This window comes from Podarcis erhardii (assembly GCF_964252035.2).
Source record: "Podarcis erhardii genome assembly, chromosome: 14".
NCBI classification, from domain to species: Eukaryota; Metazoa; Chordata; class Lepidosauria; order Squamata; family Lacertidae; genus Podarcis; species Podarcis erhardii.
The window spans coordinates 33,932,341-33,951,485 of record NC_138503.1 but is presented as its reverse complement, the minus strand read 5'-3'; the positions used below and the strand labels follow the sequence as shown (position 1 = coordinate 33,951,485).

The 19,145-nt window shown below is 42.8% G+C and overlaps 1 protein-coding gene across 36 annotated transcripts in view; it reads left to right on the top strand.

Annotated features, from left to right (window-relative positions):
* The window catches only part of RBFOX1 (RNA binding fox-1 homolog 1), a 1,493,407-nt gene that overhangs the window by 1,244,528 nt on the left and 229,734 nt on the right, over positions 1-19,145 (top strand). Inside the window, exon 1 of one of the 36 annotated variants that reach the window (XM_081840287.1) lies at positions 8,771-8,789. The exons of the other annotated variants lie outside the window; for them this stretch is intronic. Within the exon in view, the coding sequence (XP_081696413.1) occupies positions 8,787-8,789 (3 nt within the window). The 5' untranslated portion in view covers positions 8,771-8,786. Of the gene's footprint in view, positions 1-8,770; positions 8,790-19,145 lie in introns of those variants that run through there. 36 annotated transcript variants of the gene reach the window in all.

Here is a 19,145-nt window from a genome sequence, read left to right as displayed (position 1 = left end):
GGTTCATGTGGAAATTAATAACCATATGTATATTTGCTCAGCCCTGGTCTAGTTAAGTGACTTCCCTATAAATGCCCCCGTACCCCAAGAATGTTTTTCAAGCCTTGCCAAAATGTTTAAGATATTTCCATCAGGAGAAACCTCTCAATTTCCATTGAATTAGAGAAAATCAAGTGACTAAATGGACTTGTGTGAAGCCCCCACGCAAGCATGATAAATTTTGCAAGCTTTATTGAAAACCCTTCAGGTTCTTTAGTGGCTTCAGATTTTCTAAGAAAGGATTTTCAAATGCCTGCCCCCCAAATTCCACTTGAGGTACAATCTACTGACTTCTTAATTATGCACAGAAGCCCCCCACATTAAAACTCATTTAAATGCTCTTATATGGGATTATTTGTCTGAGGAGGAACCTGCTCATTGGTTTCAAATTTTTGCTTCAGACGCAATTTTGGTAGCAGTTCAATATTCCACTTAAAATGCACACAAAATAGAAAATCTGGTGTGTTGTTTGTTTGGAAGCAACAACAGCCTTGTAATGTATATATATATAAACTTTCCATGCTTGCATATTGCAAAAGTGAAAAACAAGTCCAACCACTCAAACAGTCAGCCAGCAAGCAAACCCATTTGTGATGGTGAGGGCATTTGTCCAAAATGAAGTCTGTATTCTTTGGCGCCTTTATGTATTATTATTATTATTATTATTATTATTATTATTATTATTATTATTTTATTAGAATATGGTCTTGAGATTTTAAAGCTGTAATACACACTAGGACATGAGAAATAAGAGGAAGATTGGTAGCTAGAATGATCAACAGTGGGGCAGAAAAAGAATAGCTTTTTTTTTTTGAAGGGGTTCAGCCTGGAATAGTAATGATAGAATTGTCTGAATCAATAACTCTCTTGTCGGCCCCATGTCTGATGTTCGAATCAGTCAGCCCTTTCCTGTGAGAGCTTTCCTGAGGAATATTGAATTATTTATTATTTGTATCTCCCCCACCCTTATCTTTCTGATGATTTTTCTCTGTTCCTCTCCCCTGCCCCCCCCCCATCTTAGTAAAATTTGTTTTTTATGTTGTCAGGTTCAATGATGTCTCCGCTTTGATAAATAGCAGTAATTGGGTGTACTGCAGAAGTCATGTAAAAATGTATGACTTCAATTACATCTAGAACATTTCCCCCCTTTATATTGATCTTTCCCCTCTGTATGTAAGAGCTGTTTTTCCTCGCCTGCAGTGTTGAGGTTCCCCACCTTAAATAATAATAAAAAAGGGAATTATTATATGTTCATATGTTGGCATGCACTTTTGAACCCATTCATCTTTTAAAAAGTTGGGAGGCACCCATGCTAGTGCCTCAGATCAGTTCTGCCTGAACAGCAATTGAAAAATTAGTCATTCTGGAGAGAGAAATATTCATATTGTATTCCAGGCTGGATGATGGATCGCACAACTTAAAAATTCCATCTTCTCTCTATCCTTGTGTCTCCCATGCGAGATAATGAAATGGGGATGGAGCGGCCAATTAAGGGAATTGCTTTTCATTAATTGTTTTAATTCAAATGAGAAAGAGACATGGGTGACAAAAGTCACTTTAGTAAGGCTGAGTTCCGCTGGTGTTCTGTCTTTCCCATTCTTTGGGGCTGTGCTTTGAAATTTATTTCGCTCTGGTGCCTGCAGGAGAAATCCTTTGCTGGTGTGTTCATCGCTAGAACACTGAAGTGTACAGTGACTTTAAAAAAAATAAAAATCCCTGCTTTAGCCGAGTCGCAATTTAGGGAAGTGTCTGGGCCCATTCACTCACCCACTGCCTCTGACCCCATTTTTAATCACATATGATTTACTCCATGGGAACACCCAGATTTCTTGCAATATTCTTCACTCTGTGTGGTTATGATTATAAACCATCAAATGGATTTACAAAACTAGATTTGCACTGCATCCCAAAGGCACAACTCCACTTGATTAAGAAATGGGTGTCTGCGAATGTTTGGCCTGTGTTGATAGCATTGCTAGAGTTATTTTGGGGCGTTAAGAACTCAGCATAACAAATGCTCTTAAAAGCCATTCCTCCCTCCCCCTCTCCCTTGCTAAGAACCTTCTCCACCATCCCAGACTAAATCTGAAATGGCACATTTAAACCTTATAAGAGAAGAAACAAACAAAAAATAAAAATGCCCAGTTGACCTTAAAGACTGACAAATGTATTGTGGATTAAGCTTTGATAGAATAAAGCCCTATGTCAGATGCATGCTCTAGTAAGTTGGCAGGTATAATACAACACCCATACAGAGAGAAAGGGAATATGTAAACAGTGGGGTCAAAGAGGCAATGATACAGCATTTCTCTCTTTCATAAACCCCAATGCGTGTAAGGTAAAAATAATTCATCCCCACCAACTAAAGAAACATTATTGTAGCAAGAAAGTTAGCATGTAAAGGAAAATTCCTTTCTGTCGTGCAAAACCCTAATCAAGACAGAGCCCAAATTCAAAAAGATGAAATTTGCTAACTGCTTTAAAAGGAGCTGGTTAACTTAGGCGTGAGTGAGTTGAATGGGGAAGTGGATATTCAGTAACTGAGTAACCTATGAAGTCTGCAGTTGTTACTCACTCATGGTTTTCTTCTGTGGACCATTCTAATATTGGGAGCTCTGTCTGTAATAAGCAGGAAACCTACAACAAATGCAGCTTGTCCATATTTTGTGTGAAGGCAGGAATGTGTATTTGAACAAATTTCAAAACCGAGCTGCCTTTCATTTCAAATTTGAAGACAGAAAAGACCAACAGCAGTACAAATAGTGTGTTGGGGAAGAGGGTTGTTTTGTAGAAATGTTTGCAGCATAGCGCTTCCAGTGTATTCATCTCCCCACCATGTAGAAAAGTGAATGTGTGTGTTTAGGGGATTGATGATCATTAAACTTTACTGGCCTTTCTAATTCCATTACACACACACACACACACACACACACACACACACACACAATTATGTTACTAGGTAAGAAACATAAGAAGAGCCTGCTGGATCAGGCCAATGAGCCATATAGTCCAGCATCGTGTTCTCACAGTGGCTAACCAGATGCCTCTATGGAACAGGCAGCAGCACCCTCAGAACTGGGTGTCAGTAAGGCAATGAGACTGGTGGACCACTGCCCCATTTGCCCTAACAGACCAGCATCTAATGCCTCTTAGACCCTCTTAGAGCCAGGGTGGTGTAGTGGTTAAGAGCAGTAGTCTTGTAATCTGGTGAACCGGGTTCGTGTCCCCGCTCCTCCACATGCAGCTGCTGAGTGACTTTGGTCTAGTCACACTTCTTTGAAGTCTCTCAGCCTCACTCACCTCACGGAGTGTTTGTTGTGGGGGAGGAAGGGAAAGGAGAATGTTAGCCGCTTTGAGACTCCTTTGGGTAGTGATGAAGCGGGATATCAGATCCAAACTACTATTCCTCCTCTGCCTCCACCTCCGCCTCCTCCTCCTCCTCCTCCTCTTCTTCTTCTTCTTTTAGGATTGATCCCTTGGGTGTGCAGGCCTTTTTTAACTGCATGCTGCCCACTTCAATAACTTTCTTTTCCTGCAGCTTGCTAGACAGGATGATTCCCCCCTTTCCTTCTTCCATGTCCTGTTCCTGTGTGCCCCCCACCCTGCCATTTTCAGGGAAAGCCTCATTGCACAAGCAGAAGTCCTTGTGCTGGGTTTTTGTTGGCAGGGCTCATTAGGTGAATCCTGCCCTTAGACTACAATGATTTCCAGGTTTCTGTGATTGTATTTATATAAGCCTCTGCTCTTTGTTGTTGCCTTTGTTGTCAGTATGGAAATTTTGCTCGGGGTTTAATTTGTTCTTTTACATATTTTGTGTCCTATCAAATATGGCTTATATTTACTATATTATGTTGAGCTGTGTGTGTTAAAAAAAGAATTCAGCTTTGCTTATTTCCCTAAGTTAATGACCTGGTTTTCTTTTATCTGATGAAGCTGTTTAATTACCTGATTGAGAAAAGGGAGGGGGAGGGAGAATCTTGATGAAGCTGATGGCTTTAAGATTTTATTTAAGACTGCAGATGCCCTCAGTGAAAAGATGCAGGAATTTATTTTAAACAACTTTTTCGAGTGTGAGGAGAATCATTGTAAATTAGCTTTACCCTGATCTATAGCCTTGTGGGGGTTTCAATCCGCAGTGTTCCCAGGTAGGGCTGGGAATACGCCCAGTCTGAAGTCCCAGAGACTCTCTGCCAGTCAGAGTAAGCAGTACTGAGCTAGAAGCATCACTGATCTGACTTGATAAAAGGCAGTTTCCTATGTTCCTGTTCTCTGGTGCACTCAGAGAGGCAGAGGTGCCAGCTTCCCAGTGTAACCGAGGGGCCTGCCGTGATGGCGCCTGACATCCTGGCATTGTGCTTGCAACGTTGTGAGGAGCCAGGGGGTGGAGCTGGATACCCTCTGAACATTGAGGGGGGGCAGCCCCCTCAAAACCAAACATCTGGGGGGGGGGCGAAGGAGCTTTTGGACCCTAGGAGCTTGCTCTTATGTACAGCAGGTTCTATCCAACATTAGTCCTACCGAGAGTAAAACCCACTGAAACGCATGAACACAGCAAACTTAAGTTAATTCATTGTTATGCATCTACTGTACTTTGAGTAGGATCAATACTGGATGCAACTTGGCTCTTCTTTCTGCAGGAGATTCCCATTCACTTCAGTGGAGCTTGCTGGTCCTCGTGGGCAGCCATTTGTGGGAGCATAACTATTTCTTCAGTTGGGGTGAATGGGAAAGAGCTCTGATTGGGATGTTTGCTTAAATCGGGGTAGGCAACCTAAGGCCCAGGGGTCGGGTGAGGCCCAATCACCTTCTCAATCAGCCCGCAGATGGTCTGGGAATCAGCGTGTTTTTACATGAGTAGAATGTGTCCTTATATTTAAAATGCATCTCTGGGTTATTTGTGGGGCGTGGCATAGGAATTCGTTCATATTTTCCCCAAAAAATATAATCTGGCCCACCACATGGTCTGAGGGATGGTGGACTGGCCCACGGCTGAAAAAGGTTCCTGACCCCTGGCTTAAATCACGACATTCATGCAGATTAAAGTAGAGACCAAATGTTCTGCTGGGGAAATCCTGAGGGAATATTTAGCTGAAAATTAGTGTGTGTGCGAAGGGGAGTGATTAAAATTGTTCTGAAAATGGGAGACCGGAGTTGTGTGGAGTATAGACGGGCATGGGCGTAGCCAGGATTTTTGTTGGGAGGGCAGAACCAACATGATTGGTCAGTTAAGTATTTCTATTGTTTTACTTGATCTTGGGGAGGGGCAGCTACGCCCATGTAGACAGGGGAGAAATCCATTCACTCCTCTTTTCACAGCAGACTAAACCCATCCCAGACTTGCTTTCAGATTGGAAACTCCCAGTTATTTGATTGGAACTAAGCTCCCAGTTATAAGACAGGTTTTTCCCAAAGATGACCCATGGGTATCAGAGCAGACCTCAGATATCACCCACCACCCTAATATTTTAATAACAGTGTTCACCTAGGCTAACTATGCATGAATACACAGCATGGTTCTACTATTACCCACAAAGATAAAATTGCACCAGAATTCCAGTGTTGTTTTGCTGGTGCTATCTGGAGCTGTGTGCTCGCAAGCGAGCAGGACTGAGATACATTAGTCCAGTATCTCTTCTCTCTGCCTCCCCCCCCCCCAAATTTAACTGGCTTTCTTCCCAGTGGTTGTCTCTGAACATTACAATATCAAGAGCCAAGCAAGCAGAATCCCACAGTTAATCAAAGGTGGGAGATTGTTAACAGTAATTTATGACCTTATTTAAGCATGCTTCCTTAGTAATTAGTATTGGTTCTGTGCTGTCTATTTAATTAAAATATAACGTTCATCTGTTGTTCACCCACATGGTGTTCAGGAGAGGAACATGACCAAGTGCCAGTACAGTCTTTGCTCAAGCAACATGACCAGTGACATCAGCTGGACTGTTTTCATCTGATTGAGGAGTGCAGGATGTGGTCCAAGAATTTTTTAATTGTGAAGTTCACTGAATGAGGAAGGTGGTTTTCTGCTTCTAATGGAGCCGTCAGCCTATATATTTTGGTGGCATCAATACATTAGTGATACTTGCCCATTATTTATTTACCAGACGTCGAGTCTACCTTTTGGGGTGCCAAGAGTGATCAATAAGGGCATACAGACTAAACTCCTTATCACTGGCTGCTACACAAGCATTCTCTGTTCACTGTCCTACCATTGCAATAACCCGCTTTTGGGACACTTATCAAAAATCTCCTCTTCATTATCATTATAAACTATTTTGGTTTCCTTGAAGTTCCCAGGAGCCTCTGGATCTAACCAAAGGAACATAGAAATATAAGAAACTGCCCTTTTTGAGTCAGATCCATATCATTGCTCCATCTAGCTAAGTACTGACTACATTGCTATACTGATATTACCAGTATAGCAAACCAAATGCTTCAATTAAGTTCAGAAGCAGGACAGGAGGATAATATGCTCCCATGGTCATCTACTTCCCAGAAACTGATAATATGAGACATTTCAGGTCTACACATAGGGCTTATATTTTGTTATCGTGTCTTGTAGTATTTGATAGACTGGTTCCTTGGAGATTCCACCAAGTTATTTTATATGGATCTATGATAATGAAAACTGATGGGAGAAATGTTAAGACAAAATAAATGCACATTTTCAGAGGTCTTTTTCAACTGGGGTGTGTGTGAAATGTAAACATTTCTTTGTGATTCCTTGTATTCCCTGTCAAAATTGTGAAATTAACATGCATAATGTTAAGCTTTAAGATGGGTGTGAGAAACCTCTGCCCCTCCAGATGTTGCTGACCCACGGCCATCAACAGCCTCAGCAAGCATGGGCAATGACCAGGGATGATGAGAGTTGTAGTTCAGCAACATTTGAAGGGTCAAAAGTTCCCCACAACTGGTTTAAAAAGAGAAACCATTATGTGCAGCAAGTGAGGTCATACCTTTCTTGGACTAGTTTAAGATCAAAATTCTGGAAGTGGCCTTTTGAGTTTCATGACACTATTATTCAGCCATAGATGTTAGAGGCGATTTTTCAGAAAAGATATCAGGTCCTACCCCACTGCTGTCTGAAGGAGTTAAGAGGATTTGGCATGTGATGAAGCTGTCTAACCATGCAAATGTAAGGGAGGAATGTCACATAAACTGATTAATTTACTGAAGATTGGTCATTACTTGCACATTAATGGAATGATGTAAAACCACATCCAGCTTTGTGCTCTAATGTTTCCAGTAAGAGAAAATGGGTCCATTCGGCAGCTGTGTGATTTATCTGCAGGATTGTGTATGAAACCCTAGTCATATGAAATATGTGGCTTGCAGCCAGGCTGATGTTCATCTGGTAAAGTTGAGAATATTCTTTAAAAAGCAATGAATCTGGAATGACTTGAGGGTCTACCTTCCCCCCACCCCCTGCCAGGTAAGGAAGCTTTGCTTGAAAGGTTTGCAGTTTCATGAATGGCTGACTGAGAAGTTGGAAAGTATTGTTTTTTTTAATAACAAGTCTAGTTTGAGCATCACTAGTTTCTATCCTTGTGTCACTGAGACTCAGAATTGTCTTTCCCACTAGCGATTGCCTGTTAAGGAACCATAAGCAGCAACACACACGCACACACACAACCCCTATTGTTTTAGATTTTCTTTCATATCATGTAGGTGTCTATGCCACGCCACCCACACAGTAAAGCAAGTGAGCTGTGAAATATATTCATTGTTAGAGTACAGGGGAAATGGAGGCAAGCAATCGGCAGTAATAATGTAAGACAGCAAAGGGAGGCTGCCAGCATTACCTGCTTTATTTGGGTTGCCTTTTTCATTATAGGTTCGGGAAATAGGCTGCAATTCGATTATGGTATGATTTGGGGAGGGGGGACTGCTGTGGAATTGCTTGCCGCGCGCTGACCCTGTCACAGGAGGATCAAATGACGAGTCAGCTCAAATAAAGTTTAGAGTGCATTAACTGGACTGAGCATTCTCTTCCCTGGGAATGTGACTCTCCTTCCCCCTCCCCCTTCTTTCTCCTCCTCTTCTTCATTTCCCTGGGTTTTGTAACTGCTTTTCGTAGATATTTGTACCTTAAGGCAAGAAAGAAAGGAAGGAGAGGGGGAAAAAGAAGTGGAGGAAGGAAAGATTGGCTAAGATGTATCGGAATGAACATCGGCAGCCAATGGGATCCTCTCTCCCCCCCCCCCCATGTTCGGATTGCGGCTTCTCTGTGGCTTGGGAAAGTAGCAGCATGATTAATAACAGTGAGAGCGCTGCCTGTTGGATTATTAATTTTCCATCTCTTCCCCCTCTTCCTTCTCCTCTTGCACACCCCCCTGATGCTTTGCCTTTAAAAAAAAGGAAAGGAAAGGAGGGGGTGGAAGCATCGTAGTTGGGGTGGTTATTTTTGTATATATATCTCAATATATATATATATATATAAAAACTGACCAGGAGCTTCTTGCTAGCTACTAACAAACTCTGGGCTATCCAACCCTGCAAAGGGGCCTCCATCTCAGTGGGGTGAGTGCCTGTACAATTAAAGAGGAGTGAGCGAGAGATTCTTATGTATAATGGGAGGAGGGGGGAGATTTTAAAAAAAAACGAGAAGGAAGAATGAAGGGAGGGGAAATCAAAGCACAAGGGCAGCCTTCGTCTCTAATCTCACTTAGCTCTTTAACTCCTGGAAATACAGTTCAGGCTGAGCCGGAAAGTGAGAAAAGAGCAATGTTGATGGGCAGCCATCCCACATGGTTATGGGGTGGGGGCAAACAATCTTGTTTCTGCTTTCCAAACTAATTCAAATTGGCCCCTTTGAAGCCTTGATTGCCTAGAGAGGTTGCAAATTGATAGTAAATGGGAGTTAATGATAGGTAATGAAACAAGCGGTGCAATTTTTTCTTTCTTTCTCTTTTTTTCCTCCCCCCCGCTTCTCCTCCTTGCTAGCTGAAAAATCATTATCTTGGTATTTGGTGGGAGAGCATTTCATTGTTGAACTGGAATCCTCTTGCCTAGCGCTTGTGCCTGTTCTTAATCATGACGGCGGTATGATATCAGATAACGGCAAATGCTCAGCGATGCTGGAAGTGTGGAGGTCTTGTGCCAAGTGGCTTCTGGTTTGCGCCGTTCTGCTTACCAAGGGGGTGGTAATATCATTTATAGCCTGTATGTCATCTCCTCGGGTCTGTCTTTTGATTCGTTGACCGGGTCATGTGTCCAGCTGGTATAAAAGAAAGAGGTTTGGTTTGATTTTCAGGTGGGTGGAGTGTGGGCTAATATAATTTTCCTTTCGAGATTCACAACTTAACAGAGTTTCTGAGAGAGTGATAATGCATTTAGAAGCGAGACATATTTGCATGTTTAATTTATTGTTTTTCATATATATATATATATATATATATATATATATATATATACACACTTTACCCTTTAAACGAAAGAAAGCTGTATGTGTATTGATAATAGCAATTATTATTTTAAAAACAAAAACATATAAATAATTTCCATTAATAGATACTGTGTTAAACGAATCAGTGTTCATGTTTGTGTTGCTATTAATTATGAAGAGAGTAAGCCAAGTTTGTGGTTGATTTTGTATTTTTTATTTCTTTGGGGTGTTCGGAGTAAGCTTCGGAAAAAGTGAATCGTTTCATTCTTTGCCCAGGCAGTGAATAAAGAGAGCAAAATGTATGGTTTTTCTTCCCCAATCTCAAAAGTTAGATCACTTCCATTTTATCACGGCTTGTTCAGGTCTTGCAATTTAAGCCAAGCAATCTTCACAGTCAGAGAAATGTGGATGCATTCTTAACCTAAGAGACCTGGTGTACATTAGAGGACTGATTTGCATGGAGAGGTTTATTTCTGCTGTAAATCTACCACCAATCTCTTTTAGGGAGTAGCAGCTCTGCAGAAAGATCTGGTTACCTCCTTGTATTTTTAAAATCTCTTTTGAGTTAAATGCATAATTCGAGGCTGGGTGTGCGCTCCTTTTGGGACGGTAGTTTCGCAGATAATAAGGTCTTGTGATGGCAGACAGGATGTCATACTTAATTTCCATTTAATCTTCAGAAGGAACTCTTCCTAGGATGGAGTGATTCTCCCCACCCGAGTGGCGTTCCCCAAAGAAATTGTTATAATGCAATTAGGAAGATGGCAATGGCAGTCCCAGTTTCAAAAATATGCAGGATGCCTTGAATATTTGTATAGGGTGTTGAGATTATGAGTGCATTGTTAGTAAGATTTGTCATTGATTGATTGCTGGCCTCTGGTGGGTCTCTCTTGCTTCTGCCGCTCGTTTTCTGAAATGTTAGCAATATGACGTTTTGAGATGTGAGAATAGCACAATACTTTTCAAGGCTAAATGGAACAAATGAGGTCCCCCCCTTGCAAAAAAAAAAATCATAATAGACCAATGATTTTGTTGCATTTTGTGTTGCATTTTGCTGTAACTGTTCATGATTTAATTGCTGTCATGCGGTGACAAAATATATTGGTGGTGGTGGGGGATGCAAGAAAGCCTTCTATAATTGGTGCAGTTTTCTTTTGACGCTGGTTTCTGTCGAGTGTAATCTTTTTCTCTGGTCTTGCTAAGTAATCGAATGATGACTATATAGTAAAAACCTTGCTGCGTTGTGACAATTAGTTACTGTAATATCGGCTTTGATAACTGCTTGTGCAAAAGAGGATGGTCTGTGTTTCTAGTACAATTTAAATGGGGTCATTAATTTATTTTGTGTGTGTGTTCTGTCTTTTCTTTTTGCGTAGTAAAAAATTAGGTCATGCAGAATTCAGAGATCTGATTATTTCATTTCTTCAGTGAAACCAATTGTTCTAGTACTGCATAGATGAAATGCTCACATTCTGATCACTTAAATTAGATCATTTCTTTGGTTAATTGGCATTCTCTTTCTCCCTCCCTCCCCCACAATTATAGATTTATTAAATGATATATACTAACACTTGTAATCTAGATTGAAACTTCAAAGCTAATTCAGCAAGGGGGAAATCGGGAAGTTAAATTAATTTGTCATTGGGGGTAAGGATGGGGGTGGGACTCAGCTGGAAAAGATGGTGATGACAAAACCTGATTTTTATTTCTCTTCTCTGTCTTTATTGGTTGAAGCTTCAAAAACATCAACAAAAGATCAACAAAACTTGTATTATATTAACATTTTTTCCGTCTGCCCCCCCCCAAAAAAAAGGATGAAGGAAAATATCATAATTCATCATGTTGTGGGCTAGAACTATGCCTATCTAAGCATTGGTGGGATCAGTTTTTCTTACCTACTCTTTATATTTTTCGATTTGATTAAAGTTCCACCTTCTGCAGTTATAGGAACTTTCAGATATGTTATCTAGGGTTGTAACTCATAGAATCACCAAGTCTCAGGATCAAATCTGGAGTTTCCCAGGTTTGGTATGAGTGTAGGGGGGGGGATCAAAATCTCATGGAGAGCGACCCAAATCAAGGGGGCAGGATATTATTTCTTTGTCATTTGAAAAGCTTTTGCAATGACCTCTCCTCCATGCCCAGCAGACTTCCTGAGCCTAGGTTTGATTTTTTTTCTCTCTCTCCCCCTCTCTCTGGACACACTATTGGAATCGGTCCCCTCATGTCCCGCCAGGTTCCACACACTAATCTGCCATGCTCCACCTCATAAAATCCCAGGAGACCTGGCAATGGTACTAAATGCTACTGTACATGGGACTGCCTCTGAAGGTGGTTCAGAACCTCCAGCTGGTGCAGAATTCAGGCTGCTCACTGGGTCAGGACACTTTGAGCATATAACGTCAATCCTGGCCCGACTACACTGGGTGCCATTTAGTTTCAAGGCCCAATACAAAGTGCTGTTTTTTTTAATCTATAAAGCCCTAAACAGCCTGGGCTCAGTATACCTGAAGGAGTGTCTCCACCCCCATCGTTCAGCCTGGATACAGAGGTCCAGCTCCGAGGTCCTTCTGGCAGTTCCCTCACTGCGAGAAGTGAAGTTATAGGAAACCAGGCAGAGGGCCTTCTCTGTAGTGGCGCCTGCCCTGTGGAACGCCCTCCCACCAGATGTCAAGGAAATAAACAACTACAGTGGTACCTTGGGTTAAGAACTTAATTCATTCTGGAGGTCTGTTCTTAACCTGAAACTGTTCTTAACCTGAGGTACCACTTTAGCTAATGGGGCCTCCCGCTGCTGCTGTGCCGCCACAGCACGATTTCTAGTCTATCCTGAAACAAAGTTCTTAACCCAAGGTACTATTTCTGGGTTAGCGGAGTCTGTATCCTGAAGCGTCTGTAACCTGAAGCATCTGTAACCCGAGGTACCACTGTATCTGACTTTTAGAAGACATGTGAAGGCAGCCATGTTTAGAGAAGTTTTTAATGACTGATGTTTTAGTGTGTTTTTAATATTCTGTTGTGAACCGCCCAGAGTAAGTGGGGAAACCCAGCCAGATGGGTGGGGTATAAATAATAAATTATTATTATTATTATTATTATTATTATTATTATTATTATTCAGCTCAGTTCACCCCATATGAACCAACCTGAACCCTGCAATCACCATCTGAGGTCCTTCTTCTTGTTCTTCCTTCATGTGAGGTCCAGAGGGCAGCTGCACGAGAACTAACATTTTCTGTGGTAGCCCCTCGTTTGTGGAATGCTCTCTCCAGGGGAGCATGCCTGGTGCCTTTATTGCATATTCTGAGGAATGCTACCTTGTGGAGCATTATGGGGAAATTAAATGGCAGCTAGGCCCATTAGTCTGCCATGTTGCACCTGGCATCATCAGATAAGTGCACCAGGATGCACCAATGGGTACATGGGCCTATAATATGGTTCTCTGGCTAGGCCATCCTTTGATCTGGAGCTTGCCCTTCCTTAGAGACTAAGTGGGGCAGATATGAATTGGCCTTAGTCCTCCATCTCTAATATTGTAATAACAGATGCTGCCTACCTACCTAACATGCCATGATGAGGACTGCTACCTGAGATGGTTCCTTGCCCTCTATTATTCCATACTAACGAAGGTCCTACTTCACCTTATACATGCTGTATTCATTTACTCCAAAAAAACCCCAAACCCCTGTCTCCACACATCAGACTGTTTCTGCATTAATCTGTCATTTTTATTTATTTATTATTAAAAACTAATTCACATTTAAATAACATTTTATCTCGGCATATAGATTTCTAGACCGGTTTTATCTCAAAATAGCATTTTAAAATGGATTTTGATACTTCTTCTTTATTTCTTTTCCTTTTTATTTGAGCCGAGCATCACATTGCTGCATTGGGAGAGGTACAGAATCTGATGCATATCTCTCTTCTGATCCATGCATTAAAACCTGAAAGGTGCAGATCAGTTCACTTCTCGGAATTTGCAAATATTGGATTTCTGAAGCATCCCTATCAAAGTCAATATAAAAGCCCTTCCAGTTACCAGCCACACTGACTGCCACTTAAGACAGTCTTCTTGAATCTAAGGTAGTTTTAGCCTAATCAAGCCATTTTAAAATGGCTTAAATTTAAAGGCAAGTCACTTTAAAGTATTTTCAGATTGAGCAGCAAGGATGGACCTTAGTCTTTCAAATTTCGGAGGTGCCCTTTAGGAGCCTCCAAAATGGTACCCTTCTGCCTTTGGCCTTCCATTCTGATTAATTCACTACTACATCATAGCTGCAGCACCCTCTAGGGTCAGTGCCCAGCAGGGCTGTGTTAAGCATACGTGGCACCAGGGTGCAAAGATGCGCTCGGCACCCCCCCCCCCAGTTTGCCCAGTCCCAGGCGCGCAGGAGGGCAGAGCCAGCCGGGCGCCACAGCGTCTCGCTGGCTCGGTCGCCCCCGAACTCACGGTGCAGAGCCACCTGCAGCAGACGAACCTGCTGTGGCGCTCTGACCAATGGGCGGGCTCTTCCCTGGACTCAACTCTCAGACCCCGGACTCAACTCTCAGACCCCGGACTCTCGGCCTGGCGCCCCTGAGAGCCCAGCACCCAGGTGCCCTGCACCCTTAGCGCCTATGGGTAAGATGGCCCTGTTGCCCAGTGTGGTGGAACCTTTGTATCGCCCCCTAAATCCGTCTCGGTGAGCAGTGCTCCCATTATCACTTTTACAGGGCAATCCTATACACAAGAAGCTGGTGTAAAATTATGTTAAGCCAGGGTAAAGTATGCCAGTTCCAAACTCTGTTTTGGATCAGGGCTTAGCCAGCTTAAGCTTAACAGAAGGAAAACCAGCCTGTAAATAGTGTTTGAGTTATACCATCCTTTTTTGCCAGTTTAAGTTCACCAGAATAATCTGTAGAATTTGCTACGATTGGGCCACTAGAACAGGTGGCTTCAAAATGCAATTGCATCACTCTGCGAATTGCTGGTCTTAACCACAGCAGTGAATTTTTGCTCCCAGTGATTTCATTGGAAGTGAGTTAAAGCACAAGCTGAACTCTTCTGTTGAAAATGATGGGATTCAAAAGTGCCTACGTGAATGGATCATGTACATAACTCCGCTGTTGGAGGCAGTATTCCTTTGTAAATGAGCTGTTGAGAAGCACAAATGGGGAGAGTGCTGCTGTGACCAGGTTCTGCTTGTGTACTTCCCATAGGCATCTGACTGGTCACTTATATGAGAACATGATGCTGGACTGGATGAGCTTTGGCCTGATCCAGCAGGGATCTTATTACGGTTTCATAATGTTAGACCCAACATCACCATTGTGTTCTTTTCCCCCCCTCAGCATGAATTGACTAGTTGTCTGGAATGGGGATGAGGATGAGGATTGTCATCAATGTTCATGGTGATATCCAGAGTGCTGAGGGCTTGTGGAATCTACTTGCCATCATCGTCTTCTCCTCCCCCCCCCCTCCTCTGAGATCTTACCAACCAAAAGCTGCTGCAAAAGAAACATTTAGGAATTCTGAGCCCAGCAATTTGCATTGAGTAGCTTAACTGTGCAGAGATTCTACATAAATCCCCTCCATATCACTCCAAGCTTTTTATTTTATTTTTCAATGGTATAGCTTAGGATAGGGAAAGAGGAATTTTGTTACTGCTACTGTTAAGTAATTGGGAGTTAGAAATCATTGCTGATTGGCTGCAAATCACTCAGACATCTACCAATAGTTTTAAATCTACCTTATGTCCACCCCTGATTAATAGGATAAAAACATGAGAACAAATCCCTCCCTGCATCGAGGACAGAGGAAGCCAATAGCTGTGCTCTACCTCTGCTGTTGAAGGCAGTGTGAAACTTTATTCCAGTTTATTGGAACCACAAGTGGGGAGCATACTGTTGCACTCAGGCTTCCCAGATTTCCAGAGGCATCTGGTTGGACATTGTGAGGCCAGGATGCTGGAGGTGATATGTGCAGGGTCCGATCCATAACAGGGCTCTTCTTATGCTTTTAAAAACATTCATTGACATCTGCTATCTGTTCAGGCAGTTTTAGGAAGAGGGTGGAAGGGAAACAGGCAGATAATCATGTTCACCCCTAATATCACCGCCAAAACCAGGACAAAAGACAGGGAGTGATTTAGTAACGTTTTAAACTGAAAAAAATCAGGGCATGTGGAGCCCCATGGGAGGTGTACCAATGGCAGGATTATTTGAGTGTATTGCCTGCCTGCCTGGTGTTCCACCTCCCCCTTCTGTCCCTCCGCACCTATGCTGTGTCCACACTCCAAAAGATTGCACTTAGCAAATCCTAAAGCTCTTAAGGAAGCAATTACAGTCATGATCGCTCACAAATGGAGCCTTTTTTCTGCTTGACACTGATCCTGTGATAGTCTCCCCACTTAATCCTCACTAGCAATTTGCCTATAGTTGTCGCTAACAGGAGGTGATTAGAGGGGAGTTTCTATTTCCCTTTTTACTTCTGTTGTACTGGTGTGTTAGACAGAGGCTAGTGAATCAAAGCTGTTTTCCTATTAACTCAACACCTCCTAATGTGCTAGGCCCACTTTTATCTAATAAGAGTGCTCAGCTTTTAACATTATTTTAATGTTATCTGTTGGGCCTTTTAAAATGCCTGTGTGAACATTTGCAAAGGGCGAGGAGAGTGTGAGAGAGAGTATACAAGAGAGTAATTTTACAGCAGTGTACTGTGCTTTTGGGGTGGGGTAAGACAAATTCAGTGTTGGGAATTATTAAGGAGAGGAGTGAAAGTAAAACAGCAAGCACCCTAATGCAATTATATAAATGTGGGGCAACCACAGCTGGCATTCTCTGTGCAGAGCTGGAGACAGTAGAGAAAAGAATACCCCCCCCCAAAAAATACCCTTACCACCCAAAGAAGTACCGATATTAGAGGATGGATTCTCTTCCTAACAAAGTAAATATACAAATGTTAGCGCTTCCATGTTTAGAAGAGGGGATAAGTAAAGGGGGATGTGGTAAAGATACAATTGTCAATAAATTGTCAATGTGGTAAAGATACAATTGTCAATAAATTTATTGACAATTATACAATTGTCAATAAATGCAGCTTGCATTCTGTCAGTGGATATGCATCCCTGACTACCCAGGCAAATCCTACCTACCCGATGATATAATGATTTTTCAAATGCCTGGAAGGGAGAAGTTGCTTATTCCCTTAACTACAGCCACATCCTTACTTCCATCTGCATATTTGTTCCATCTCTTAGGACACATTTTCCCACCCTTAATGTGACTTAGCACACCTCTGACAGTGTCACTCTATGCAGGACCCATCTTGAGTTTCAAGTGGACGACATAATGTCTCATCTCCTGTCTCCCCTGGTAAATGGATTTACCAGGAATAGAACAGAATCCCACCCCCACCCCACTCCATCAGGAAGCCACCCCAGGCAAGTGTATGTTTGTAGTCCTAACTCTGGAGTGGGTTAAGGACAGTTCCTTCTTAGTCACTGATATCCATCTTCTAGGAACATAGGAGATGACTGGTTCATACTGAGTCAGGACATTAGCTCATCTAGCTCAGTATCATCTGCACTGACTGGAAAAAGGCTCTCCAGGATTTCCCAACCCTTCTTGGAGACACCAGGGATTGAATTTGGGGTCTTCTGCATGTAGTGCTCTGCCACTGAGCAACTATCATTCCCCAGTGATGCTCTATCACTGAGATAGATTCACAGAAGCATAGAATTGTAGAGTTGGAAGGAACCTTGAGGGTCATCATATCCAACCGCCTGCAAGGCAGGAATCTCAACTAGGTCATACAGTCCTCCTAATATCTCTGTGTAATGAAGTTCAGCAGGGGGATCTGGCCTTAACAGCCTTTGCAAGTTCACTGGCTCACCTTTCAGATTGTCAGACATATGGAGAGGTCAGGGGGTGGAGTCCAGCATGTTGGGGTTCAGGCTGTTGTAATGGGATTTGGGCAAACAAAATTTCCTGTTCCTCCCCCATTAGAGGGTAAATGTCTGAATAGGACTCATATCCCAGCCATACACATTAGAACTGTGCACAGACCCCCTGTTGCCCAGTGTCCCTGATCTGTAGTCTCTGGATCAGAGAAATTTACCCTGTGCTGGAACACAGGGGACCAAATTGATAAAAAAGTCTGTAAACCAAGTCTTATGGGGAACAGTAGAGGGAGCTGGGTATCTTTAGCCTAGAGAAGAGGAGACAGAGAGGCAATACGATAGTCATCTTCAAATATCTGAAGGGCTGTCACAGTGATCTTGTTTTTTGCTGCTTCAGAGAGTAGGTATTGAAGTAATAGATTCAAATTACAAGAAAGGAGAATCCAACTCAACCTCAGGGACACCTTTCTGAGAACAACAGCAGTCCAACAGTGGGGTAGACAACCTCAGAAGGTGGTGGGCTCTCCTTTATTGGTGGCTTTTCAACAGAGATTGGATGGCAAACTGTCAGAGTTTCTTTCAGTGTGATTCCTTTATTGCAAGGGGTTGAATTAGATGACCCCCGGGGACCGTCCAACTTCACAATTCTTTCGTTCTGTGCTCCCCAAAGGACAGTAGCCTGGGTCAGATCCTCCTTCTTAAAATCTGTTAATGTTAGGGACTGGCAAGACGCTGATGAATGTGACGATTGGGCTGACTCAGAAGAGGGGGACAGTGGTTTCTGGGTACCTGTACTAGCCAGGAGGCAAGAAACAGAGGTTGGGGAAGCTTCAGAGCTGGAGGAAGAGGAAGAAGAGGCAGGCCAGGCAAGTGAAGGGTTGGGTGCTTCCCCACCCTCTCCTGCACTACTTTCTCCTAGACCCAGGAGAGAATTGAAGCAAGAAGAGCAGAGGAAGTTTCCATGCAGGTGCAGTCTCTTGTGCAGAGCCCATCAGGGGAGGGTACATAAACAGGTGAAGGGCGAGTGATCCCCAGTTGCTGCAACTGCTACATACAGTGTGGATCTGGGAGTAGCTGCCTAGACTCTAGATTGGTGTGTGTAGGTATCCAGACTTGTAGAAGTCACTGCAAGTGTTATCTTTGACAATAAAGAGTGAACTCTCTGCCGTGAACATTCCTTTGACTGGAGTGTCCTTGACAGTTAGGCAGGAAGAAAGTCACAGGAAAAGCAGTACCCGTGCCACACAGGATTGATGCCTTCATTCATCAGCTGTTGAGCAGAGGCATTGACCTTTCAGGTCAGAGTGTCAGGCAGGAAAAGAAGCAGCAGTGTTGGGCCTCCTTTATCATAGCCATCAGTCAAGTAGGTCTTGGCCTTTGTGTGTGTGTGGTTTTTTTTTTCTTTCCATCCTGCCTTCCTCTCCTTTCTGCCTGATGCCCTGACCCCTGAGAGCTGTGGATCACTCTGGCCCAATCCAACCCAACTTTCAGCAATCCATCACTTTGTGTACCCAACTTGTCTGAGGCCCTCTGAATATGCCCGATATGACTTACTGCTCAGCCAAATCTGATGCATAGCCCTAGTGTACATTCATAAGCATTTGGTGTTCACAGCTATAGGTTTGCTGGTGGCCTCTAGCTCTACTCTGAAAGCTACATCTTGAACTGGAACACACCAGGCATTGACAGCTTTGCAACAACATTCTGGGCAAGCTCCACTTTGGTGTAGGAACAAAGGTAAGGGGGCTTTTACAGGGGAGGGCATGGCAAATAGCTAGTGTAAACTGGCCAGTTTCTTTTTTTTATAATAATATTTATTAAAGTTTCAAAAAAGGTTA